The sequence below is a fragment of the Gobio gobio genome (genome assembly GCF_949357685.1).
Source record: "Gobio gobio genome assembly, chromosome: 22".
NCBI classification, from domain to species: Eukaryota; Metazoa; Chordata; class Actinopteri; order Cypriniformes; family Gobionidae; genus Gobio; species Gobio gobio.
This window is the reverse complement of record NC_137118.1, coordinates 24,250,491-24,264,429: the sequence shown is the minus strand read 5'-3', so window position 1 is coordinate 24,264,429 and position 13,939 is coordinate 24,250,491. Positions and strand designations below refer to the sequence as shown.

Below are 13,939 nucleotides of genomic sequence, written 5' to 3'. Positions count from 1 at the left end.
AAAGAAGAAGGCTGAATTTATTTGATCAAAAATACAGTAAAACCACAAATATTAAGAAATATTGATACAATTTCCAATAGGCCTAGTTGTTTTCTATGAGAATGTATTGTAAAATGTAATTTATTTCTGTAAAAGCTGACTTTTCAGCATCATTACTTCAGTAAGTGTCACATGATCCTTCAGAAATCATTTTAATATGCTGTATTTTTCATATCATTTTTAAACTCTTTTCCACTATTTGAGCTCAATTCCATAAAATTACAGATGTCTAGATACTATAGCCACTAGAAAGGCACCCTAAAACAGTCCACATTCTGCACTACATCCTAAGTCTTCTAGACCAGAGTCCTGCACGGGTGACGGGTGACCCGCGAATATTGCTGAAACGGGTGAAAAACATCCTACTGTGTCGGATACGGGTGCGGGTCGGACAAGGGAGAACACGGGTCTAAACACGGGTTTTAAAAAGTCACGTGCAAACGAATATAGGCCTATATATAAAAATATATGCATGTATATTGTAGATGTGTTCCTGAAAATATGCATATACAAAAATATGCCTTGCCTGTATTTCAAGTTGATTTTCAAATCCATATCAGTTTATTTGTTCTCCTCCCAGGAGAATCACAACCGCGCGCGCGCTCTGCCTGCACTCGTCGAGATGGATCATGAGGAGTTGAAGAAAAGATAGCCGCAAATGTGGAAGTTCATCGCTGAGGAAGCACGCAGCCAACTGTGGTAACAAAACCAAGCACACGCAGTTCAATCGAACAGTATTTTTGTTATGGTTCCTGAGTTTAGTCTCTTAATAACACTGTCTTAGTAGCCTACATTAAGCCACTTTTGTACATAGTATACGTTATTAGTATTATGTTTACTGAGTTTGGTCTCTTAATAACAGTGTCTTACCTACATTAAGCCACGTTAAGCGTTTTAGAATGTCCCGAAGTTGTCCTTAAGTTAATGGTCGTGTAATAACTTATGTATGCTGGCAATAAACATTTTTGTAAGTGTGTCTGTAGTAAACGTTGTTTGTACGGGAAGAAGGAGGCGGGAACCGGCGGACAATCAAAACATTTAATCAAAATAAAATGGCGGCGACAGCCCCTCACGGTCGACTGCCGCCTACATACAAACAAACACAAAATGAAAATAAAAAGCTGCAGCCCCTCACGGACGACTGCAGCGAACACAAAATAAAACATAACACAAAATCCAGGCCTGGTCCTCTCTCGTCCCTCACTGTCGTCGCTCCTCCTTTATAGTCCCTCACTCCTCCGCGAGGGCCGAGATCGCTGCGGCGCTCAGCTGGCGCTCATCCTCCCTGATGTGCGCCGCCTCGTCCCGCCCTCACGGTCCCTCGGCCTCGCTGCTCGCCACATACCCCCAACGCCCTTCGCAGGCGATCACGGCGGCCGCGGGACCTGGGGGTAAGAACAGCGAGGTGAGAGAACGGAGCGGGGAGCATGAGGAGCGACAGAGACGAGAGAGTGGAGAGAGGAGAAAAAAAAAAAAAAAAAAAAAAAATTCTGGTCCGGTTCCCAGACACACTGCCGCTCGGTCCTCAGCCAGCCGAGAGGCTCTTCCTCGCGGTGCCATGCGGTGGTACTGGACGGCCGGTGGACGGCTCGACACTCCTCCGCCCCCTGGCGGCTGGCGGTGGCTCCTCCTTCTGAGGGCGGCCGGAAGCGAGTCCCCGTCCCGCGCTCCCTGCTCCTCCCCAACCTGGCGGACGGCAGCGCTCCGGCTCCTCCCCAATATGGCGGGCGGCAGCAGGCTTCGGCTCCGGGCAAGCGCTGGGGACTCCTTCGCCCCCTCGCGGACGGCAGCCACCCCACCTCGACCCAGGGGCACGGCAGCGAGCTCTCCGTCCCACCGACCTTCATCCGCTCCAGCACCACCGCTTCGGGCAGCCGCTCGCGGACTTCTCTCCTCCGCGCTGCCCGAACTCCGCGGCACCGCGATCCCCCTCAGCTGCGAGGGCTCTTCGACAGCGTGTCCCTCCTTCCTCCCGGGTTTCGGCACCACTGTAGTAAACGTTGTTTGTACGGGAAGAAGGAGGCGGGAACCGGCGGACAATCAAAACATTTAATCAAAATAAAATGGCGGCGACAGCCCCTCACGGTCGACTGCCGCCTACATACAAACAAACACAAAATGAAAATAAAAAGCTGCAGCCCCTCACGGACGACTGCAGCGAACACAAAATAAAACATAACACAAAATCCAGGCCTGGTCCTCTCTCGTCCCTCACTGTCGTCGCTCCTCCTTTATAGTCCCTCACTCCTCCGCGAGGGCCGAGATCGCTGCGGCGCGCAGCTGGCGCTCATCCTCCCTGATGAGCGCCGCCTCGTCCCGCCCTCACGGTCCCTCGGCCTCGCCACAGTGTCTATAATGTAATATGCTAAACTGACTTTATTGCGGGTGCGGGTCGGGCGTCGGTTCTATTTTAAGCGGGTCGGGTGCGGATTTTAATTAGTGCTGTTGTCGGAGAAGGGGTCGGATGCGGTTTTAAGCACTGCGGGTACGGGCGGGTGCGGGTTTACAAAATCGGAGCTGTGCAGGACTCTGTTCTAGACAATAGCATTTTATATGGTCTGATTTTATGGTAGGTATTGAACTTAATGATATTAAACTACAGTGTATGGAAAAGAGAAATCAAAATTTGTATACAAAAAAAAATAAATACAATTTGCCATGTGCACCAGGAAAGACAAATTATAAACTGAAGAAGTATGCCTGTCATTCAGTATGATAAGCATTTCAATAAAACAATTCATATAATTCATATTTTTGAATAAATAGCTTCTGTGTTTAAAATTGCCCTGTGTATAATGAGCTGGTGGGTTTATGGTGAGGTGTGTTGCACACCGGGTGTGATGGGCCGCTTTGTGCCAGAAAGTCCAGGGCCACTTTTTTGCCCCAGTCCACCCCTGCTTTCCAGTGTCTTCATGCGCAGGAAGTTGTGCAACACACATGTGGCCTTCACACACACCTCTGCAACCTCTGGACTGGTTGCAATGACACGGGCGGTACATCCGCCACCAAGCTGAGAGGATGCCAAAGGCGCACTCAACTACCAACCTAGCCCGGCTGAGGCGGTAATTGAACACCCTTTTCTCTGGTGGGATGTGATGTCCAGGGTATGGCCGCAAGAGGTTGGTCATCAGTGGGAAGCCCTCATCCCCGGCAGATTGACCATTATTTGGCTTGACACCGGAGTGGTCTGGATCAGGTGATGATGGACCAGGATCGGCTTGGGTTCCTGTCAGGTCGGGGTTGGACTTCTGGTCAAGTCTCGAGCTCAAGCCCTCCACCAAGGACAGCAAGTGTTATCTCCTATCCAATACAAAGATTATATGAACATGTGAACTCATGAATGTTTTTTTTTTTTTTAGCTGATTTACAACAGAACTGAATTCTTGCAATTGCATCACTAATTGTGTTATTTTCCTGTTTATTACTGTGAAGCTGCTGTGAAACAATCTGTATTGTATAAAGCGCCGTATAAATGAAGCTGACTTGACTTGACTATAACAAGAACATGAACACAAATTTGAAAACCTCACTACAAATAATCCAGAATTGAAGATAAATGATATTAATCCTACTCTGTCTGTTACACTACCTCACACCTGAAATCACTGATCGAGTGAATCTCCTGAACTTCTCCTGAACTTCTCCAGATCATTTCTAATCCATTCATGTTGTAACACCTGCTCTAACGTCGGCCGTTTCGTTGGATCCCGGGCTAGGCACTGGCTAATCAGATCACTGCATTCTGTACACATTTTATTAAGGAGAGAGCTGGTTAGTCATGATGATCATGTGACACGAATGTTGGCAATTATGAAAACAGCATCTGGTGAACTATAAACTGAATGAATTTCAACTTGAAACATCTTACATACTTCACCTTTACCTGTTTCTAAACAGAGCCTTTGCTTTATGTGTGTGTGTTTATCGATATTCTTCACTCACCTTTGGATAAGTTGGAGTTCTGAAATGTAACTTTGGCCTGTGTGATTTCCGTTCTATTGCCAAAGGGAGAACGTCCGTTAACCATCAGGTACAACAACACCCCTAGAGCCCAGACATTTGCTGGGACGGCGTGGAATCGAGATTCTGTGAAGACTTCAGGTGGGCAGTAAGAAGGTAATCCTGTGAGCAAGACATTTTTGCACATTGTTGAGCAATTTCTTCAAAGCATCAAATAATCAGAAAGTCACTACATCCAGGTTTCCACACTCCAAAAATACTCACCACGGTATATTTTTGTCTCGTAGCCATCACCACTAAGTAGCTGACCGCAGCCAAAGTCGATCAGCTTGAGCTCTAACGTGTTTGTCTTCACCAGGAAATTCTCTGCATGAACGTCATTATGAAAAACGCCATGCTCGATGCAGTGCTGTACCGCCAGCGCAGCCTGTCGCAGGATGACCCGTGCTGTTGTTTCATCCAGTTGACACGAATGACGAATGATGAAGTCCAGCAAGCTCTCGCAGGGGTCAGGGAACTCCATTATGAGAACGAATGTCCGAGGATGTTCAAACCAGTCGTACAGTCGGACGACGTAGGGGCTTATGGGTTCATGCCTCATCATTAGCAGCAGCGCCACTTCTGTAACGAGAGGTTCGGGATGCCCGGGCTAGAGAAAAGTAGTAGACAGAAGGTTAGCTGGGTAAAAATCTGAAGAAAACCTATCATTTTTAAATGTACTTTTCTTTGATCTTTACAGACACGATCATCAGAGCCTTTCCAGGTTTATTGATCTATTACATTTACACCTAATGCTTCCTACAGGTGTATTGACTACAGTAATCAGCACTTAAACAACAAACAGCACTTAAACAACAAATACAACTTTTGACCAACTTACAATATCAAGATAACGATCATTGTCAATCTTGTGCATCTGCTTGATGGCAACCTGCAAAAAAAAAACCAGCGTTCAATAACGGTATTCAAGCGCCTGACTTTGCACATAACATTTACGATTTGAGCATCTAAGTATTAACCCATCTGTATTAAGAATGTTTTGATGCATGCAAGAGCAAAAATGTTTGTACAATTCAGCAAGATTGCTTTACCTTTTTGCCATCAAACTTCCGTGTTCCCTTGAACACTCTCCCAAAAGTTCCGGATCCAATCATCTCTCCCACGTTATAGAGAGTCTCAAAGGAGTCTGAAAAACAAAATATGAGAAATGTATGAGCTTGCAAACAAGACGATAATAATACTGTTTAAAACAATGTTGGAGAAATAATGTCTTTAATAATTTTAATAATAAATAATACTTTTACTTTAAAAAAAGGTTCCCAGTAAAATGAAATCCAATGTGACTGTACACTGCCCAGCCTTATTTCAGTCTCACCTGTTGAGCTCGTGTTCACCGGTGAAGCCTCCATAAGGCCATTTGAAGTCTCCGTTGGCTCGACGGGAACTTGACCTGGCAGCGGATGGCACATCCACTCTTCGTCGCTCCAACTGCCCTGTTCGTTTCGGCTATCCGATCTATCGCCACTCCACCTCCAATCGACGATGTACGAGCCTCTGCTGCTAAGGCTCAACGACTCTCTGCAGAACCGCCTCACTGTATTGTCCTCAGAGAGGGACAAATATGATGTGGACATGATGCCTGCTGAAGACATTTTTAATAATATTAATAATCAATGTCAATGGTGAAATTGTTACTTTATGTTTTATTTTTTTCAACTTTCTATTTTCAATGACACATTATTTTGTTAACTGAGCCATAACTTGTGTAATAAAAGCCTATTCTGACCTCTGCGAAAGCCTTTAGATGGAGTGGACGGACGTCCATGATCATCTGGGCTCTGCCGGCTGCCGCTCTGCCACTCTCTCTTCCTGTCAGTCCGACCTGTTGGCACAGAAACAGAAAACTCAGAAGACAGAAGCGCTAAATGTGTAGGAAGCTCCTGGATCTGTGATTGCTAGATCCTTTGTTTTATATTAAAAATATCAGTGCAAACAAGACGATAATAATTCTGTTTAAAACAATGTTGGAGAAATAATGTCTGCAGATTGACCATTATTTGGCTTGACGCCGGAGTGATCTGGATCAGGTGATGATGGACCAGGATCGGGCTCTGGCTCCAGATCCGCTGGAGGAACAAAAGACTCCACAACATCCACATCACTGAGACAACAGCAGAGGAGCGAGCGCCTCACAGCCTTACACACGTTCCTGAGGAAAGAACGAACTCGTTTCCTCTTCTTACATTCTGTGGGTTTTTCTGAAATGAAGAAAACAAAACTGAATGATTAGAAACATCTCTGACGTCCAATTAGGCAGTGATAAAATGACATAACTTACGTTTTACTTAAAAAAAAGGTCACCAGTAAAATGAAATTCAATGTGACTGTACACTGCCCAGCCTTATTTCAGTCTCACCTGTTGAGCTCGTGATGTACGAGCCTCGGCTGCTAAGGCTCAACGACTCTCTGCAGAACCGCCTCACTATATTGTCCTCAGAGAGGGACAAATATGATGTGGACATGGTGCCTGGTCAAGACATTTTTAATAATATTAATAATCAATGTCAGTGGTCACATGAAATTGTTATTTTCAATGACACATTATTTGTTAAAGGGTTAGTTCACCCAAACGCCGGCGCTACGTCATATTCTCGCGCATGCGTCGTGGAGGCCTACACGGAAGACAAGAAGAGGTTGAATAAAGGCGTTATTTTGATTTTTTTTTTGGCACAAAAACTATTGACGTCGCCTCGTAAAATTATTGTAGAGCCACTGTGGTGAGATGGACTTTGTAACAACATTTTAAGTGCCTTTTATGGGTCTTGTGAGTGTAAATGTACCAGGGTTTTTCCTACATTGAAATTTTTTTGCCGGCCGCCAAAACAAATTTTTGTCCCGCCAAAGCTTTATTTGATGAGCTATTGTGATTTATGAATGATGTAGAATAGATGCTGCGCTTGTAACTGAGTGACAGAGAGACGATCAGAGCTCCTCCCTCGCTCGCACTCTCTCTGTCTTCAAAATAAGCATTCTTAGCTTTCTAATATTTCACATATTACGTTAATAAAAATCAAAAGGTCGGAAGACCGAATCCATGTTGCACGTGGCGCTATCAGACGATGTTTTCCTTTCATTGCCGCTGGGTGTGAAATGCGCTCAAAAAACATTGACTGATTCTCTGACCAGCTGACATAAAGCATACTTTCAATAAACGGGAAACAAATCGTGTCCAGTTATGAAGTGTTTTCTGTGTGTTGACAAATCTTTCGCGATGTTCTAACAGACGGGATTCGCACACAACGCGTCTGCTAATGTCCGATTCGCAACCTAATGAACCGAATCATTTTAACGACTGGTTAGAACAACTGATCTGTCCAACACTGAACTAACGAATCAGTTTAAATTTACTCAGAACACCTGAAATGAGAACACAAGTGTGCTTACACAATTTAGCAAGAGTGGGTGTAAGAGTTAGTTTTAATTATCCAGTCTTTCAGCTTATTTATGTTCATAATGTGTAGTAAAATAAATAGCCTATAAATCACTTAGTTTAGACTGTGAGGTGAACCCAGAACAAAGTTGTTGTTAGCTAGCTGATAATTTTATGAAATTGTATATGGCAGAAAATTAGGCTATTTGTTCATTTTTTAAAAACTACTTTTTAATATTGATATGATTATATACCAAAACAATTATCAGTAAATAGTGTAAAAATGAGGAACAAAAACAAACATCAAGGTATCCCACATGAAGAAATACTATAGTATATTATAGTAAAATTACTATAGTGTTTTTGAGCCATACTATAGTAAAGATACTACAGTAAATTGTAGTATATTGTATTATATTATAGTATTTACTACACTTTGTTTATTTACTGTAGTATATTTACTATAGTACAGTTCAAAAACACTATAGTATTTACTAGAGTAATTTTACTATAATATACTATAGTATTTTTTCATGTGGGATCAAAATAAGATAAGCAAAAGTTACAAACTTTCTTTGAATTTATTTAAAATGTATTGTCAGTATTGCGCTTGCAGATCATGTGGGTAGGGGACTTTTTTTACTGTGCGTGCGTGTGTCATGTCTGTCAGCCACCACCGAAGACCATTTTTGACCCAGGAAAAACCCTGTGTACTGAATGCCAATGGAGGCCTATCTGAGGCCTTCTCAGCCATCAGCTTTCAACAAAAAATATCTTCATTTGTGTTCCGAAGATGAAGGTCTTAAGGGTGTCGAACGACATGAGGGTGAGTAATTAATGACATCATTTTCATTTTTGGGTGAACTAACCCTTTAACTGAGCCATAACTTGTGTAATAAAAGCCTATTCTGACCTCTGCGAAAGCCTTTAGATGGAGTGGACGGACGTCCATGATCATCTGGGCTCTGCCGGCTGCCGCTCTGCCACGCTCTCTTCCTGTCAGTCTGACCTGTGGGCACAGAAACAGAAAACTCAGAAGACAGAAGCGCTAAATGTGTAGGAAGCTCCTGGATCTGTGATCTGGGTCTGGTCTGGCAGCGTATCCTGGGGGCCAGTTGCATAAACTAAGCCATTACGTTAAGACAGTGTCTTAAGATCTAGTATGAGCCACTAGCAGTTAGGCAAGTCTATGTTTTTATGTAACTGATTTAAAAAAATGTATGAACAGTCTTAAAGAAAAAAAATGTATGTCTAACTTGTAAGACTAGTCTTAACGGTTTATGCAACCGGCCCAGGCCTGATCACGGTCATCAGAACACTGTCTGTCTCCAAACCTCCTGACCAGCCGTCTGAGAGAAAGCAGCTCTCCTGGATATGGAGCGGCCCGAGGCTGAAATATTTCAGTAACATAACATAACTAACGTTAAAGCACTCACCTTCTCTTTCACCCATCATCTTCGCCATCGACATCCTCCTGCAATCTGGAACAAAAACAATACAAAACACAAAACAAAACAAAACAACACACAATACAATACAATAAACTCTCCTCAAAAATACTCCTCCAAAAAAAAAGAAAACAAAAACAAAGAATTAATCAAACTCGACACTCCTAAAATAAGAAAAGAACAATAAGATAAAAGTATCTACAACTCAAAAATGTAACTCTGTAAAGGATATCTCCTGCGATGTTCTTCCAGAATAAAAGTCTCGTCTCCTCCAAACAGCTTCAAAATTTCAAGGTCAGCACAGAAAATATTCTGCAAAAGTTTGTGAAATCGCCTCAGTCGTCTCTCTCAACAACAGATCAACAACACAATCGGTGCGTGTCTGAGTCTGCGTCAGAATTCATAACAGGCGTCGCCATAGCAACTAAAACGTGAATCATTCATATGAGCGGAGCCGTGAGCGCGCATCGATCTGAACACATTTATTGAATAGTTACAAACTTCATTTGGACGTTTTCTTTATTAAAAAGTTTGAACCTGTTTCATTGACTCAGTTCAAAACTTTGATTCAGTGATTCCTCTGCATCATCATCACTCAGAAATGCTAGATGTCTGTGCATGCATCAAAATGTGTTGGTAAATACTTTGATTTATTTATTTTTACTATATTTTTGCATATGAATAAAAAATATTAAATAATGTTTCCTTGTATTAGTTTAACCTCTCAATCCGCAGTGGTGCATTAAAGGATTAATGAAATGATAAATTATTAATTTAATGCTTCATTTAGCATTTAATTAAATGCTAAAGGACCGGCCACTTAAACATCAGCATAATAAATGCAGTTACTCATCTTTCATCTCCTATCGTGCAGATCCGATCGGACGAATCCAATAAACACCAGCATGTAAGTGTAAGGGTCCACTCTGAAAAATAGAGGGGGGCAAACAAAAAAATCCTCCTTCATTTACTTGAGCGTATTTGAGTTATATTAGTAATTAATCACGTCCATTTTCAATGCAATAGCGAGTATTCTGAGGATCTCCCCTGCAGTTTAGAGTCTTCAGCTCCAGTTAAACCCTCCCAGGTCTCTCTCCTTCAATCACAGGCCTTCTGATGACTCATTATATACAGGAAGCGCATTACAGGATCCGTGAGGTGTCAGTCAAAGCGGCTATGGTTTTGGTTGGATAAAGGCAGGCAATGCCTAGCCAATGCCTTGCCAACAAAGGTTTGATTGATGGACGTTGTAACCAATCAAAAGGCATCATCTTGCGAGAGCACACCGCAGTGGAGACTGGCACTTCTTATCAACTAAATTAGTTTTTTACACTTTGTAAATTCTGTAATAGTTGCTTTAGTTTTTCAGTAACTGTATATATCCATTATAATTAGCAGTTTATTGCAGATTTATTTGAATGAAACGCTACTCTTTACAATTACAAATCTTCTGAAATAAAGGGCCTTTTTGAAAGGACGCCTAGAGGTTTTTTTTTTTTTTTTTGACATAAAAGCTTACAGAAGCTACATTTGTAAGAGTATCATCCTCAAATTTGAATCACAACATGATCAGAAATGCAGTTTTATATTTAGGTTATTTTCAGGCCTTTAACATTAAAGTATCATACATTTTTCCCTGAGTGAATTTCAATACAACTTTTCAGGGTAGAGGAGGCGTGCAAGATGGCGCCCTGATCACATGTACGTTTGTGAGCTCAGCAATCCCAAACTGTTTTATAATAGTTACAACGAAACTTTTTTTTTGTTGAGAATTTCCATTTATTAATGTCTTGAATTTTTGGAACAACGATAATGGGAGGATCTGAAAAGAGGAAAGGTGTGAAGACGTCAGGGAAAACAGTGTCGGATACTCCTGCTGGATCTGCTGGCACAGGTGACGATAAAGAAGCAGTCGAACGACATAACAGTACTCCTGCAACCGGGGTATTGAAGGACAGTTTGCTAGCCTAGAAATCTAGACGCACCCTAGCGTAGGGTTGCCACCCGTCCCGTAAAATACGGAATCGTCCCGTATTTACAAGCAAAATGACGCGTTCCGTATCAAACCAATACGGGACGCGATTTGTCCCGTATTTTACACAGGTCCACACATAGTTCAATAAACACATACGGAGTTTGCAGTGTGGAGAATACTGATAGCAAATATAAAGAATCAATTTCACAATAAGTAGTACAGGAGCTCATTTGTGCGTGATTGCGGGCTTTGTTGCTATAGCGGCGGAGTCTCGAGAACATGCGCTGTGCCAGAGTGTGCCTGTAAACTTGCGCGGTTTTTTAAAAACATGTCGAGCTTGCGTTGCGTCCACCGTTTGAAGAACGCAAGGGGATCTCCAGATATAGAACTGAATTAATATCAAAAAGGTATCAATGGGTCTGTCCAGTAACTCATGATGAACCTCAGGCCAACTGCACACTTTATGAGAAGCATTTCAGTGTCTCAGACTGTCTGACTGTGGTGACAGACCAGTCTATGTGACAGACACATCCGTGCTTCTAAAGGTAGGCCTATAGTTTTTTTTAATGGATAATATATTAATATAATATTCCAATACATTATCAGAGCTTGGCAGACAGAATTATTATTTTTTTAGACAGGTTAATTTATAGATTCTAGCCTAATAAATGTTATTATTAATTTATCATTTATTTAGGCTATATCATACATAATAAATAATCCTGTCATTTAAAGTTTATGACATTTAAAAAATATTTAGATAAAAATGGGACAAATAATTACACGATAATATAGTCATAATTTAAGTAAATTATTCAAAGAAAATAAACATTTTTAAAATTCAAAAAAGTGATTAGGCCTGGTTCAGAATGACTTCTTAAAGGGACAGTTCACCCAAAAATGAAAATTCTGTCATCATTTATTCACCCTCAAGTTGTTCCAAACATGTATACATTTCTTTGTTATGTTGAACACGTAGGAAGATTACTGTGGAAGTCAATGGTGCCCCCAAAGCAGCCTGGTAAAAACTTTCTTCAAAATATCTTCTTTTGTGTAGGCCTACAGGAGAACAAAGAAACTCATACAGGTTTGGAACATCATGAGGCGTCATAAGTGCACCAAATAGGCTAAGAGTTCTTTAGAATTAAATAAAATAATCAAATGTAAAATAATATAGCATGTGTTCTGTTGCAAATTCACGTACTTGATCTTATGTTTTCTTATGGTTTATTATTGAGCTGTCAAGTTGTTAATGTTGAAATAATCATTTCATGACGTATTCTTTATTTCTGCCCTTTATGCAATTGTTTTTTAGGGGATTTTTTTTTTCGGGGGTGGATATTTGCTGTCAAAGTGAGGCCAAAGTGAATGGGAGTCAATGGGATGCTAACAGCAGGTGATGGCTTGGTTAGCAATGGCTGCCCCTATGGAAGGTACACTTTCCGGGGGCTGGATTACCCCGTTGGGAAAAACCAAACTCTGGTCAGGCCAATCACAGCGTGTGTAGAGTCGGTGGGCGGGCTTTACATAATGACGGTACGAGTTGCGGAGGCTCTGCGTGCCACTCGTAAACACAGAAGCTGGCGAACAGCGGTCTTTTGAATCGGCTTTGACTCTGGAAGACTTGGAGTTAAGCTTGGAGTTAAGCCGTAGTCAACGCTTCTCGTTTACTTTGAATGGGTGACGTCATGCGTTGCCGAACTGAATTGTGGGTTCCGTTGCGTCGCTTCACTCGCGTTGCAAGCATAGGTTGCAAGCGGCAAAAGTTGAAGATTTCTCAACTTTTCAAGCGCCAACGCAGGCGTCATCCAATCAGATCACCCTATGCAAATATCCTAGAGCAGACGCTAGCCAATAGCGTTCGTTTAAAACACTGGTGAATGAAGAGTGAAGAACGATCTAAAATGGAGGAAAAGCTAATAATTGCGGTGGGTAATCACCCGGTCCTTTACGACCAACAAGGCCGGACTTACCATTGGGCTTGACTGGGCTGAAGCCCATGGTCCCCGCCCAATAGGGGGCCCCGCCCTTTTACGTTGATTTTTTTCAATAATATGTCAGTCATTTAATTTTTAATTTAAAGTTTGTTGATTGGAAAACGTGCGTGCTTATTGGGCGCGAAAAGGTCCGAAATCCGTTCAAAATAAGGATGCTAATGTCAAGGCTTCTGAACGCCACTACAAACATCAGAAGAGACTCGATTGATGTCAGAAGTTCGCTTCGTTTGGATGATGTGAACACGGTCTTCCGAACTCGGGTGCGCACCCGCGAACCGTACCAGAGTCCCCTTAAAAAGGGTGGTCTGGGGTACGGTTCATGTGAACTCCGGTACGGTTCGCTGCTGATGTGAACGCAATCGTACTAAATCGCGGAAGTGAACCGATATTAATTACATATGATTTGATAAAAATGTGTGTTTGTGTGTGTTTCACTCATTTCCGCAATCGCAATCGAACTCGGGTTCGTTCCAGGCAATCGAACCAAGTGTGAAAGCACCCTAAAACTCATTTGAATGGTGAGTACTTGCCCAGAGAATGGTTGCTCTACCCACCATCCATCGGTTGTGTATTTTGTTTTGCTTGCCGCCTTTTTGGCAAAGTTTGCCGGTCAATCCCTTTTTGAGTCTGGCTATATGTGATGTAGTAGACATACTGTAGGTCAAAGTCAGCCTAACACTTCCTATATGTGTATGGAGATGTATATAATCTATACAATATGTCAGCACTTACCAAGAACAGTTTTTTTTTTTTTAAGATTTATACACTCATAGATTTAGCTATTTATATGTAATACAAATGATTTGTTTTTCAATATGGTTTCCAGGTAAATAAGTGTTTTATTCTCATTCTGACCAAGACATTTGTGCATTGCAATAAACACATGATCACTTTGAACTTTTTTAATCATTATTTATTTATTTATAGGAAAACTTTTTCAAGCTTCAATCAGTGGTCATATAAATACTAGTGCTGTCAGTTAAACGCGTTATTAACGACGTTAACGCAAACCTATTTTAACGGCGTCAATTTTTTTATCGCGAGATTAACGTTCTTTTTGGTCTAACAAACTTTGTAGTTTTTTCACATG

At 41.9% G+C, this 13,939-nt stretch overlaps 1 protein-coding gene across 1 annotated transcript; it reads right to left on the bottom strand.

Annotated features, from left to right (window-relative positions):
• Positions 1–3,973: 3,973 nt before the first annotated feature.
• Positions 3,974–9,261, bottom strand: LOC307118378 (uncharacterized protein; the record flags this gene model as incomplete). The annotated part of the gene is made up of 10 exons (XM_079803990.1): positions 8,866–9,261; positions 8,343–8,438; positions 6,416–6,526; positions 6,051–6,257; positions 5,786–5,881; positions 5,375–5,638; positions 5,091–5,185; positions 4,880–4,930; positions 4,264–4,648; positions 3,974–4,161 (listed from the first exon to the last, which is right to left on the bottom strand). The coding sequence occupies exons 1-10, from the start codon at positions 8,897–8,899 to the stop codon at positions 3,974–3,976; spliced, it is 1,527 nt and encodes a 508-aa protein (XP_079660116.1). The 5' UTR covers positions 8,900–9,261.
• Between the last annotated feature and the right edge of the window lie 4,678 nt (positions 9,262–13,939).